This window comes from Xyrauchen texanus, chromosome 43, assembly GCF_025860055.1.
Source record: "Xyrauchen texanus isolate HMW12.3.18 chromosome 43, RBS_HiC_50CHRs, whole genome shotgun sequence".
NCBI lineage: Eukaryota > Metazoa > Chordata > Actinopteri > Cypriniformes > Catostomidae > Xyrauchen > Xyrauchen texanus.
Genome location: NC_068318.1, coordinates 21,934,115 through 21,946,985, shown reverse-complemented (window position 1 = coordinate 21,946,985; position 12,871 = coordinate 21,934,115). Strand labels below are relative to the sequence as shown.

At 36.3% G+C, this 12,871-nt stretch overlaps 1 protein-coding gene across 5 annotated transcripts in view; it reads right to left on the bottom strand.

The window, feature by feature from the left end:
* The window catches only part of ntm (neurotrimin), a 459,449-nt gene that overhangs the window by 160,926 nt on the left and 285,652 nt on the right, over positions 1–12,871 (bottom strand). For 4 of the 5 annotated variants that reach the window (XM_052116026.1, XM_052116027.1, XM_052116029.1 and 1 more), the window contains exon 1: positions 509–1,113. In XM_052116026.1, coding sequence (XP_051971986.1) covers positions 509–687 — 179 coding nt within the window. In that variant the 5' untranslated portion in view covers positions 688–1,113. Of the gene's footprint in view, positions 1–508; positions 1,114–12,871 lie in introns of those variants that run through there. The other variant, XM_052116028.1, reaches the window with a different exon arrangement.

Sequence of the window (12,871 nt, the reverse complement as noted above, 5' to 3'; positions counted from 1 at the left end):
TGAATATGGTCAAATTATTGGGACCAAGTAAACACCCATACAAATTAAGTTAATTTAAGTTCAAGTTACACATACTGCTTAAAATAATAACCACAACTCTACAAAAAAAAAAAAAAAAAAAACATTTTGATGGAACATGTAATAATAATTTTGATACTTTTGAAATGCCAAACTGGTTTCATTTAACTGACTCTTGTCTTGGCCACTTTAGAAGTTCATTAACATATTCTCTTAAATGTGTTACACTATGTGCTCAAAACCTGGCATAATTTCAAGCAAAATAGCATTTAAACTTTGTTTTTCAGTTTGAAACAAACTAAAAAAGCTAGAATATTTCTTACAGATACCATTAATCAAGTGATAGCCTACTACACTAAAAGTGTACACAATTGTCTCGTCTCAAATGTCATTCACAATATATGGAAGAAAAGCAGGTGACAAACGTCACTTTTCCATGTCTGCCAAAATAGTTGACAGCATGTTAGGATGCAAATCCATAACCACCTACCTGAGGAAGACCGTCTCTCCTTGTCTGACGGTGATGTTGTCCATCTGTTTGTTATCGGACTGTGATTCTCCTTGACTGCGGACGGGCAGACCTGCGGGGAAAAGAAACAGCAGTCTGAGACACATCACCACACATCTCCTCCAGGACGCTGCGCAGCATCCACACACAACCATCTTCATCTCGGGAGTTTTTCTGATGGACCAGACACTGTAAATCCGTCGATCAGGCAGTATAGTCCCACAGAGGAACGCGTTAGTTAGCCATTGCAGTTCATCCGTTAATCCAGATTTCCACTGCAGGTTCTGTAAACAGCAAAATCCCCACGCGTATTTAAAAGTACAGACCGCTTATCTATGACTGCGGCGCGCTGTCATATGCGGCATTGAAAGGGAACAAAAATTAAAATACATGAATGAAATGAAATTCAGCTGTACTGGTTTCTTAGATCCAAATGCATTCAAATTCGCATTAAAAATCCATCTTCCCCCCACTGAAACTGCGGTCTCAAACTTTAAAAAAGTGAAAGCTGCAGAGCCGAAAGCCAATGAACGTGCCCAAAATGCCACTCCAGCTGTGCGTGAACAGATATGGAGAATGTATGTGGCTCCTCAATGCGTGTGCTGTATGAGTCTGAGGACACGCTCTACTCAAAAGAAAAAGAAAAAAGTATCCCTCCGGTGGGACTGCTACTTGGTTTCTTTCAGAGGCTGGAGAGATTACTGTGAATGGAGGCTGTAAACGCGCATTACTTTATATATATATATATATATATATATATATATATATATATATATATATATATATATATATATATATATATATATCAGTTCTGCTGCACATATAAGTTGGGGTAAAGCGCGCTGTTGTCATAGCAGCGGCGTGAGACCTCTTTGAGCTGAGCAGTAGCCTAGAGTAGATAACTAACAAAGGGCCATTGACTCAAATAATAATATTATTATTAATAATAATAATAGCAATTAACAGAAAGCAGATGGACACTTTTTTTAACAGTTGAAGTTATTTTTAAAATGACATGCTGAAAAAACTGTCCAGATACTGCGCAATGGTCAAAGACGTGCGTCTAGCGCATGTTCACACACACACACACACACACACACACACACACACACACACACACACACACACACACACACACACACACACACACACACACACACACACTTACTTGTTTTTATATCACTGGGGGGACTCTCCATTTACATTTTGTGGATTTTACACAGATCTAGCGATAGACTAATTTCTATCCCCTAACCCTACCCCTAAACCTAGCCCTCAAGGCTTTGCACTTTTACATTTTCAAAAAAACATTGTTTAATATGTTTAATAAGCCATGTCCCTTGTGGGGACCACTGGCTGGGCCATACAAGGTAGGTAATCTCAGGTTTTACTATCCTTGTGGGGACATTTGGTCCCCACAATGTACACACACACACACACACACACACACACACACACACACACACACACACACACACACACACATACGCATTAATAATAAAAAAATAGAACAAAACGAAATAACGCTTTCGGTGTGAGCGGCCCCTTATCCAGTCCTGAGCAACCACTGGGTGGCGCCATGATGATTCTAACTGCCTATTTTCTGTTTCTGGTCACGAGATGCAATATAAAAGTACTAAAACTAGCCATATCCAGATGGAGAACAACAACCATTTAAGTTTTCATTTTTATTATAATTATTATTTTGGAATAAAAATTATTTTCAGGCTCAACTTGCTGCTGTCATAAGAACTCAAAGTAGTTAATGATATAAACGTAACTACTTTAGACCATTGCTTCACGACATCTTCTTCACACAGTCAATAAAAAATGGTCATCTCAATTCTGTGAATTATCGGCTCTACTGTACACAGCCACATGTTTTATATTTTTTTATTTGAGCAAATGTAATACCTTAAACATTACATTACCCACTAAGAATATACGGAAATGCTTGTGAAAACATTGAAGACCAGAAACTGACAACAGTCGAAACGTGGAATACTTCTGCGGTCAGAAAAAAGGTGGATAAGTTGGAAAAGCAAGCAGTTATCATGGTGCTAGATATGCTCGTGCTGGGCAGGTGCTTACATTTGAGCACTGATATGACAGCCAAAAACTGCTCAAGTAGTGCCTGAACTCAATTTACTCCATCTTACACTAAAAAGGTTGATGTTCTACAACTGGACTGCTCATTATGGTAGTTTTCACATTGCTTCTTATGGGGCAACCCAGTAGTTGTCTACAGCGTCTAAATAACACAGCGCTTCTGCGTGAAATGCTGAAAAAATGGGAAGCCGTGGCTCAATACCGGTCAAAGGTGTACAGCTATCACATGTTTACATTGGAAAACAATTAATAATTAGTGGGGACGGATGCACAAACATGTTTGGTGTGATTGGTGTGTTACAAGTTGGAAAAAGCATGCTGTTGTCATGGCGTTAGACATGCACATGCTGGGCAGGAGCCTACAGTCGACCACTAATTGACAACCTGGTAACACCTAAAATGGTTCTGGATCGCTCGTTACAGTTGTTTTTTTTTTTCCACAATTTGGCATGCCCAATTGTCCGTCCGCACTTTTTAAATCTGTTTCCCTATGTGGACATGCTCTATACTGACATTTTTCCCAGTTGCGCCGCGTATCGCTTTTATGTATTTTTAGACACAGTGTCAGGTTACAAAGAGCTCCAACTTTAAAGCATTGGCTCTATTGAGGTACAAGCTTTTTTATTTGCCAATTTATACAAATTGAATATGCTAAACATCGCATTATACTAAAAACATACAGTATGTCAATGTGAGTGAAAACACTGGAGACCGTAAAACAAAACTTCTGTTTTGACTCATGGAACACTTCTATGTTCAGAAAAAAAGGTGGATAAGTTGAAAAAAAAGCATGCTGTTGTCATAGCAGCAGTGCCAGACATCCTCGTGCTGTGCAGTAGCTAACAGTAGAGCCCTATTAAGAGAGCACAAATCAGCATGTATTGTCTGGAGTAATGCAATGCATGGGCAACTTTCATTGATTGCATATAGTTGCATCCCCTTCCTTTCAGCATTACTGTTCTATGACAATGAGCACTCAAAAAGGTAAAATTGAGCTTTGTTGCACAAATAACAAAAATGAAATAACCCACATTCTGAGAACTGAAGTGGAAAGTGTCTAGACAGAGAGGATGAAAAGAAACTTGAGGCACAAATTTAAATGTCCAGTATTTCATAAACAGGATGAAATTCTCTCAGAAACCACCTGCTGCCTACCATGGTCCAGGTTCAACCCTGGCAGCAGAAATAATCAAACACACAAACAAGCAGTGGTATTTGATAAGCCTCAAGAGGACAAAGATGGCCAGAGCATTTTTAAGAGGGACAATTTAAGAAAAACAACATGTTTTCTTCTCTCTCAGATAGACCGTCTCTGCCATTGGCTCTTAATGGCAATGTTTCCTCTCAGATTCCTCCAGAGAACTTGAGTCAGCAGGTGACAGTGGCATGATAAGAGCCACATGCAGAGTAGAACCTTGCTTGTGGTTTACGATCAGACGTAGAAATGAAAAGAGATGTACGGTTAACTCATCTTTCAAAAAATATCCTTCCCTCTCATAAAAGAAATGGTGAAAGAAATTGGCTGCGCATGACAACAGACCATGTAAGGAAGAGCACATACACATGACTCATTTTTCTGCAGTGCTATGGCTTGGAGGATTTATTACAGAAGCTGAACGCATTGCACTGTCATACTATCGCATTCACCAGCTTACATATGCACTCATATGATGCTTATTATTGATATGTCTTACATTATTTATAGATTGTCTTATTGGTTGATTTACAGTATATCAGTATGTTTTTCGAAGTTAGTTTTAGTCTGAGAAACCTTGTAATGATAAGTCTATTCAAATGTTAAATTAAAATAAATAAATAAAACAATCATACAGATTGACAGCCCACCAGTGTCTGGGCAAAATTTGCCCCCTGTAAATTATTTTAAGGGGCATTTGTGTGTATCAATTGTTTGATAACAAGATAATTCAGTATGGGGGTGTATTTTAAATACTGGCAGAATTTCTGTCACTACTGGTGGCATTTTTGTTCCAAGCCCTGGTTAATTTCTGACCTTGCTTCCCACACCTTTTATGCATTATTTACCTGCCCTTGGCTGGTGCAGATGTGAATGAAATTGAGTATGTTAGTATGGATCTAAAAGAGTCCCTTGCTGGTTGTGCACTCTGATGCATCTATGATATGCTCCAGATAGTTTTCTTTCTCTAAGATTGTGTTTGTCCACCAGGGATCTGTGATATTGAGGTCTCGGTCATAGCAAAGAACTGAGTAATAGTCAGTATGTACCGTTCTCTGTAGCATATGCAAGATGCTAATATGTATTGTCAAATCTTCAAGATGCATCATAGTACTACACAAGTGTATAGTTATACAGTGGTTGCAAAAAAACCTGACTAAAAAATGTACTGCTACTGCATTATATAACAAAATATCATAAGTTACATTTATATTACAGAAACATAGCAAAAGTATACTTCTCAATAAAAAAAAATATAAAAAAGTAAATTTTCTAGATCTTAAATAATAAAACAATAGATATGCTGTTATAATTCAGTAATTATTTGGACACTTTCCAGTTGTCAAACTTAGTGAAACATCACAGTTAATGTGATTAACTACACCTGTAGTTACTTTGCTAAGATACAAGTGTGAACTTGAGGGCAAATGACTTACAATGAAAACAGGCATTGGGACCAGTTGGATAAAATTAATTCCAAAGAAAAGAATGGCTAAGAAAAGTTAGTTCTGAGTAAAGGTCTCAAACCATTTATTTGTAGATGCCACTCAGTTACATATTTGATATCAAATGCAATGTCATTCATATAGTTAAAGGAATAGTTCTCTATTAATTTACTCATCATCAAACTCTTTTATGACTTTCTTGTGCAGAATACAAACAAAGATTTATTTGAAGGATGTTCTGTCAATATGAATAACATATGACTGTAGATTTCAAGATTTATATTGAAAAAGAAGTTACATTTTGGTCTGTTCTCACCCAGAAACAATCAGAACTTTTCAGAAGACATTGATTGAAACACTTGTAAGTTGTATGAATTAATTTTATATGTCCTTTTTTGGTGCTTGAAAGTTTTGGATTCCATTGACTTGCATTGTATGCACAAAAACACCCCATACATCCTTAAAAAAAAAAAAAAAAAATGTGTGTTCTGCAAAAGAAAGAAAGTCAAGCGAGTTTGAGATGGCATAAGGAATGAAGAATGTATTATCATTTTTTTGGGTGAAATATTCCTTTAAATGCCCAAACATTTTTGGGGCCACTGTAGCCACGGAAGATTATTAGACTTAATTAGGCAATAAGCATATCAATGTCAGTGGTTTTAGTGTTACTTTAAGAATTAAAAATGTTGAATTCTTTCCCTCAAGCACATCTGCCAAAAAATCCTACTACCTCAAACAACATCTATTTTTACATCAGTGTCATGTTAAGTGCGTATGACATCTTTGATCGCAGGTGTTTCACACAACATTCAGTGAAATGAAATGTTTGATCTTTAAATTTAACAGCTGTTGTTTCTGCCAGTTGTCTAGTCTCAGAAAAAAGCTAGCAACTATGCGTGGCTGTTGATGTGAAGTGAAATTTTTGTGTTTGGCTTTTTGATTTTTGTTTCAGTATTAAAAACTAGAGGTGTGCCTCTGAGCAATTGTGACCTAATTGCGACCGATTACGATGAGCTCAAATTCAGATGTATCGTTTTAATGAGATGTGTGACTGGTTTTGGAAGACACTGCCTTCAAGGAGGGGGGATATTTTCAGCAATTAAAATCTTCGGTTTCACTCTGTTCCTCACTCAATGCTATCGTATGGTTTGGAATATTATTATAGTGCTTTTGTATCATTTTTATTTCAAATAAATGATTATGACTGCACTTTATCTACCTAGAATTGGTTAGGTTTAGGCATAATGGTATCTATAAAATAGTATAATGTAAATTGTAATTATTGTTACTATATTTACCCAACCCCATTCCTGAACCTAACCAATTATCAATGATGTTAAATGTAAACCTCTTACATATTTTATATTATTGATAATTAGTTAAATTCAGTAATGGGTTACGATTGTGTGATGTAACCACACTAATATATTTATAAGTATAACAAAATATATTACGGTTAAACACACTATCCGAAGATTGAAAGTGAGGCCTCCCTTTTAAACTGCTCAGCTGTGTGCATCGGAAACAGATGCAAGAGGGTGCTTTTAGCGTCTGTAGATTGACGCACTGTGCTCTTGCACGAGCGGCAAAATCTGACACCTCAGTGAGAATTGCAGCCAAAAGAGAGTGAAATGGTTTCACAATTAGACAAGGTTTTAAAGGTAAAATCAGTCTGCAAAAATGTAGTAATAGTCGCGTTCATTCTATGAGACTGGGTTGTTTTAATGTTATATTACATGACATGCACAGATTTACAGCCAAGGGAGCTAAAGCAATTTTACAAAATAATATCATATTTAGTTCATTGGGGATGTTCATCCATATGTTTTTCACTTATATGATTAATGGTGTTTTCAAATGTATATTAAATTGATCTGTTCAAATTCTCTCACTCTAATTGAGATCTTCATTGTTTTTATGATTGCAATAAATAAATTAACATTCTCTCTCTCTCGTAATCTATTATTTGTAGCTAGACTAAAGTTACTCTACATTATGAGTAACTTGTAGTTTGCAAGACTTTACTCAACAATATATCTTGTTCATCAGTTGATGAGTAGAGAGCTCCTACAAACCTTGGAGAAGGAAATACCGCCCCAACTGATATTGTGTCACTATGAGAGCTCAGTTATGTATCATGGAAGGCCTTTTGTGTTTAGCAGTGTTTTGTTTTATCCTGCTAAATATAAGCCACTTCAACATTCAAAACACCTAGCCATGATTGCCTGGGTTAAGAGCTGAGCTGAAAACAATAATCAACTGGATAGGATGCTCTGAGAGAGATAATATGTGTCCTCACAAATCTGTGAAAACAGTGTTTATGGCTTAAGTGAGAGCTCCAAGTGGCTTTGTTCCTGGAATGTAATGGGACACCTCTGTGGATGTTTGTGCACACGTAAACACACACCACAGCACTAAATCACTCTCTTTCTCCAGCTAGAATACATACTGACACAGTGGGATGAGTGATTGTTCAGATTTCTATCCTGCAGAACTGAACAATCTGGTAGGCTAGAGCAATTCAACTCTTTAGGGTGGAAGTGACCATTATTTTCGAATACTGAGATTGATGTTGCTTGAACTCCTCTTTGTCTTGCTATAGTAATAATGGTTTTCTGTCTCTGTCTTGCTGGTTAACAGAGTTTAGTTCTAACTAGTTCTATATTGGAGTGTCATTGTGTGAGTTGGAATGCTTTTGTCTCTGAAGATGCTGGACATATTACTCTTATTGCAGTGCTTGCAAGGCAGTACTGTATTGATATTCCACAAACATTATGGTTAGGTTTGTTGCAAAATCCAAACCCCAAAGTTATAGGTTTTCACTTTATTCAGTTTCATAATGTACACACTTAAACTATGTTTTATAGATAATTTATGCTTTCATGTATTCCTTATTTTCTGTGCTTAGACTTTTATTTTGAAATTCTTGTTTAGTTCCCCCTTCCTGTTTCCTGTTTTTCAGAAAGACTGACCAAAAATGGATCTAGAAGCTGTCAGAATTTTTCTTCTGAAGCAAGGGGACCGTCCAGTTGAGGATCACGTCCATGAGTTTTTAGAGCTTGCGAATTTAGTGCACTATCCAGACCGCTCTCTGGTGGTTTTCTTCCGGACTGGTCTGAATAGTACACTGAAGGAACTGATGCCTCTGGCTGATTCTCACTGGACACTCTCCAAATATGTGGAGAAGGCTCTGGAACTTTGCAGATCCCTTTACACATTGGAATATTGTGGAAACCCCGGGCCAAAACCTGCATCTTCTGCTCCTCATCGAAGCCTGTCATGGCCAACGAGCAAGTGCCTACTCTTGTGGCCTCATCGCTCCCGTGACTGCTCCCAGCTGTCCGGAAAAAGGACACCTTCTCCCCTGTGGAAAAAGGACACCTTCTCCCCTGTCGCTGCCAGTGCTCACGTCCACGGGGGTCGTTCCCCCAGTCGCTGCCAGTGCTCACGTCCACGGTCTCCTGGTGTATTTAAACCCTTGTTTCCCCTGGTTTCTTTGTCAGTCTTCACATGTGTTGTCATGTTCTGTGCCTGGTTCCATGTATTTTTGTAACTTATCTTTTTTTTCATTAAAAACTTTGTTTAGATCCTCATCTGCCTTGGCACATATGCCTTGTGTGCTATTATATATTTTTGTAAATGGTAACCCTTTACAACAAGGTTCTGTGTTAGGTGACATGAGCTAACGCTGACATTTTTCTTTTTTACAATATTTATTAATCTTGTTTATTCATTTTATAAATATTCTATTGTACATTTGTTAGTTCAAAATGTATTTACAAATGTTAACATAACTTCATGTTAAAATGTATAAGTAGATGTTATCATTACTCAATATTAATAATTGCTATGAAAGTATTCGCCATTGTAAGTTCATGTGACGTATTGTGCAAACAGATGCTAATGTGTATATCCTTATTGTAATGTGTTTCTTTGTTCACTTCCTACTTAAGACATGTTAGATTAAATTTGAAATTATCCTATTGATTCAAACTGATACATTTCAGCATTTAAAATGTAATCAATAGAAGTTGTCATCAAACTATTTGCATAATTAATTACAGATTTTAAGCAAAATTATGCACATTGAATCTACGCCCTTGCTGATGCAGCATTTCATTTTTGCTAAACTAACGCCAAAAACCAACATTTCAACTGTTCTTTTGCTTCCTTGCAAGCACTGTTATTTTGATCCAGTTGTTGACACATTTTGTGATAGTTTGTTTTAAATGAAAGACTTTCATGGCTTCATTCCTGTCCTGTCTTTCTTGTTAATATAGAACTTATTTCTCTCCATGTGTGCCACTATAATTAAATTTTCACCAGACACCATTTAATAATATATGTGGGATTGAATTGCCCTATAATTATATCAATTGTTTTTGGTTCCTTTCATTAAGATCAGTTCCCCTGATAAAACTGTATCAGTATCAGAATATAATGGTGCAATCACTTTCAACAAAAAATCTAGGTTGTGAGTTTAAATCAGACTACTACATCACATGTTTGTACCATGGTACAGGAGTGACAAAACTGATTTAATCAGGTAACAAAATTATATCACATTCTCTAACTTGCAATAATCTTCAGTAATATCTTTAACCTTTAATATCAAGACTTTAAAAAGGTTAGAATATAAAGGATCTAACTGTTTGCCATTTTGAGCAATTCCTGAATAGATTTGTGGTTGGAAACTGTTCTGTGTGTGCATTAGATTCATACAGTATAATGCTCTTGTAAATAAATAAAATAATTAATTAATATAAAACCATACCAATGAGCATTCACAGTAATATTTTATGATGGTGCAGTATCTTGCAGCTATAACAAAATAGCCATTAAAGAGGTATTTCAAGGACAAGTATGTTTATCATATGGAATTGTAAGTAAGCCATATGTGTTTGACTCACAGATTGTGCTAACATATTTATTTTTAATAGCCTGAGCAATGTAAAAGGGCTTAGTATGGAGTGACTGAGATAATTGATATAACAAGCTAAAATTCATGTTCGTTACCGGATGTGTTGCTACTGTATACCTGTGAAACCTTCAATTGCAATTCATGTTTTATAAATCAAACCAGCTTCTGGCCACTTTTGTCTTTGGTGGTCCTATTAAACACAGTGTTCTATTTGCATAACATTCCAAAAGGTGTATTGCAAACCTGTTTGCAGCGCTGCCCATCCAAAACTGCCACAAAGTGCTTGAAAAAGAGGCAGAAAAAGAGTATTTGTTCTTGAAAGTCTGACTTCTCTCAAGTATTGATGTTTAAGATAGATAGCGCTCATTATAAACTGCAGAAAATTTGCAGCAGTTATTCTTGTGTCAACACCTCACAAACAGAAGCACCTTGAAGAATTTTTCGAATCAAGACACTTCTCATATTCAGTTGACTGGTTAGATGTTTGTGACTAAACTACAGCCATGCGAATAACTCTACAGCATAGAGCCATCTGGCTTTCAGCACAGCCATATTTAATTTGCAGTCACAGATGAGTCAATTGCTCTTCATACGTGTTTAACTGACAGGTTAAAATTGGTTGCCCTGTCGGTGCAGGGCCTTGTCATGTAAAATATACAGAGGTGAAAGCTTCTTGAGGGTTCTTGTCTGCAACAGTCTCGTTGACAGTGTTGTATCACTCAAAATGTATCATTTAATAAAAAGCATACATTAAAGCTACACTATGTAAGATTTTTTGTTGTTGTTAGAAATAAACACCATTTAATTTTTGAGCAAGTATACCAACAACCTGTCTTCCAAACCATGTTTTTGCCTATCTGCAATAGAGATTTTTATTTAGAGCTGTTTGGATGAATTTGCCGCAAAATCGTAGGCATACGCCATTCTTATTTGTACGTTTATGTCATGTCCTTAAGCTCAGAAAGAAGGCCCAGCTGTGGTGTGAGTCGCAAAAGTGTTGGAAATGCTGCATATAAGCGAGTGCAAGAAATGTTCAGCAGAGGCGTAAAATCAATCTACTCATGGATTTTTTATACTGTTTTTAACAGTTGTTTACCTGCTGTAAAGTGCAATTTTTTTTCGAATGGCTGTGCCAATAGTGTTTTAAAATATAAAAGAGACATTTAAAAAAGACATTCTTACCAAATCAATGCCTAAACTTAACCATTAGTGTTTTCAAATATATATGAGATGTTTAAAAAGACATGCTTAACTTATCAATACCTGATTTAAAATGCAGAAGATAATTTAAATAACATTTTCCGACCATCTTCAACCACCTCATCTTGTGCTGCTTCTATGATTCTGTAATCTCACATGCCATCTTGAGTTCATGGCTGAACATGAACCATGGTCGTCCGACTCCAAGCCCAACGCCCTATCAGGTGAGCTACGATGCAAGCTAATCATGTTGGAATAAATGTATTTATGTGGGTGAGTCTGTAATACAAGAATTAAAATGTAAAGGTTTGCAAAAGATGTGTTTGAGTAAAAGTGTGTGGATATCATAAAATAGCAGGGTCTGAGTAATAGAGAGAAAAATAAGTATTTATAATTTCATAATCAGCCATTAAAAGTAATGATTTGAGTGAAAGTGAATAAAATGTAATTATACATGGCGACGTATATAACAAGTTTTGAAAAAACATTTATAAAGTCACTCTGAAAATTCACTCTGGACCCAATTCACCCAGCCCACAACCTTTTTTGAACTGTTGCCTTCTGGCTGGCACTACAAAGCACTGAGCACCAGAACCGTCAGGCAACAGTTAAAACTTCCCAATTGAGCAAAAATGATGTTTCCCCGGTTTTAGCATCTCTACACTGGCTTCCAGTGAAATTCAGGGTAGATTTAAAAAAGTTAAAATCCACTATCTGGTCTCGCGCCCCAATATATCAGTGACCTTCTACACCCTTACTCTCCAACCAGAGCACTCAGGTCTTCTGATAAACTTTTATTGAGGTTATCTCATTGCCGCTATAGATCTAAGGGTGACCGTGCCTTTTCTGTGATAGATCCTAATCTATGGAATAGTCTACCTTTCCATGTGAGGGCAGCTTCATCATTGGCCTTTAAAAACATATTTTTATTCAGTAACTTTTGAATAGATCATTGAATAGTTTGAAATGGATAAATACATGATGTTGCATTTAAATGTTTTTATTTATTTTAGTATGTTTTACATTTAAATTTAAATCAATCTGTTTTAATATCACTCTGTAATTTTGTTTTTTTGATCTGTAAATCACTTTGGTTCAACTTCTGTTGTTTTTAAATGTGCTCTATAAATAAAGGTTGACTTGACTATATGGCCCTAAATCAGCACTGCTGTGATTACCTACGGCACTCGGCCTGCAGCTGAATTACAGCAGTGCTGGTGTAGGGCCATATTGCACTCTTGCTCATATGATATTGCTTAAATTATAAATATATATAAGTATATACAGTGGCATGCAAAGTTTATGCACCCCTGATCAAAATTTCTGTTGCTGTGAATAGCTAAGAGCAAAAGATGGCCTAATTTCCAAAAGGCATAAAGTTAAAGATTACACATTTCTTTATTATTTTAAGCAATTTTACTTTTTTATTTCCATCTTTTGCAAATGTTTGGGCACCATGCATGGTCAGTATTTAT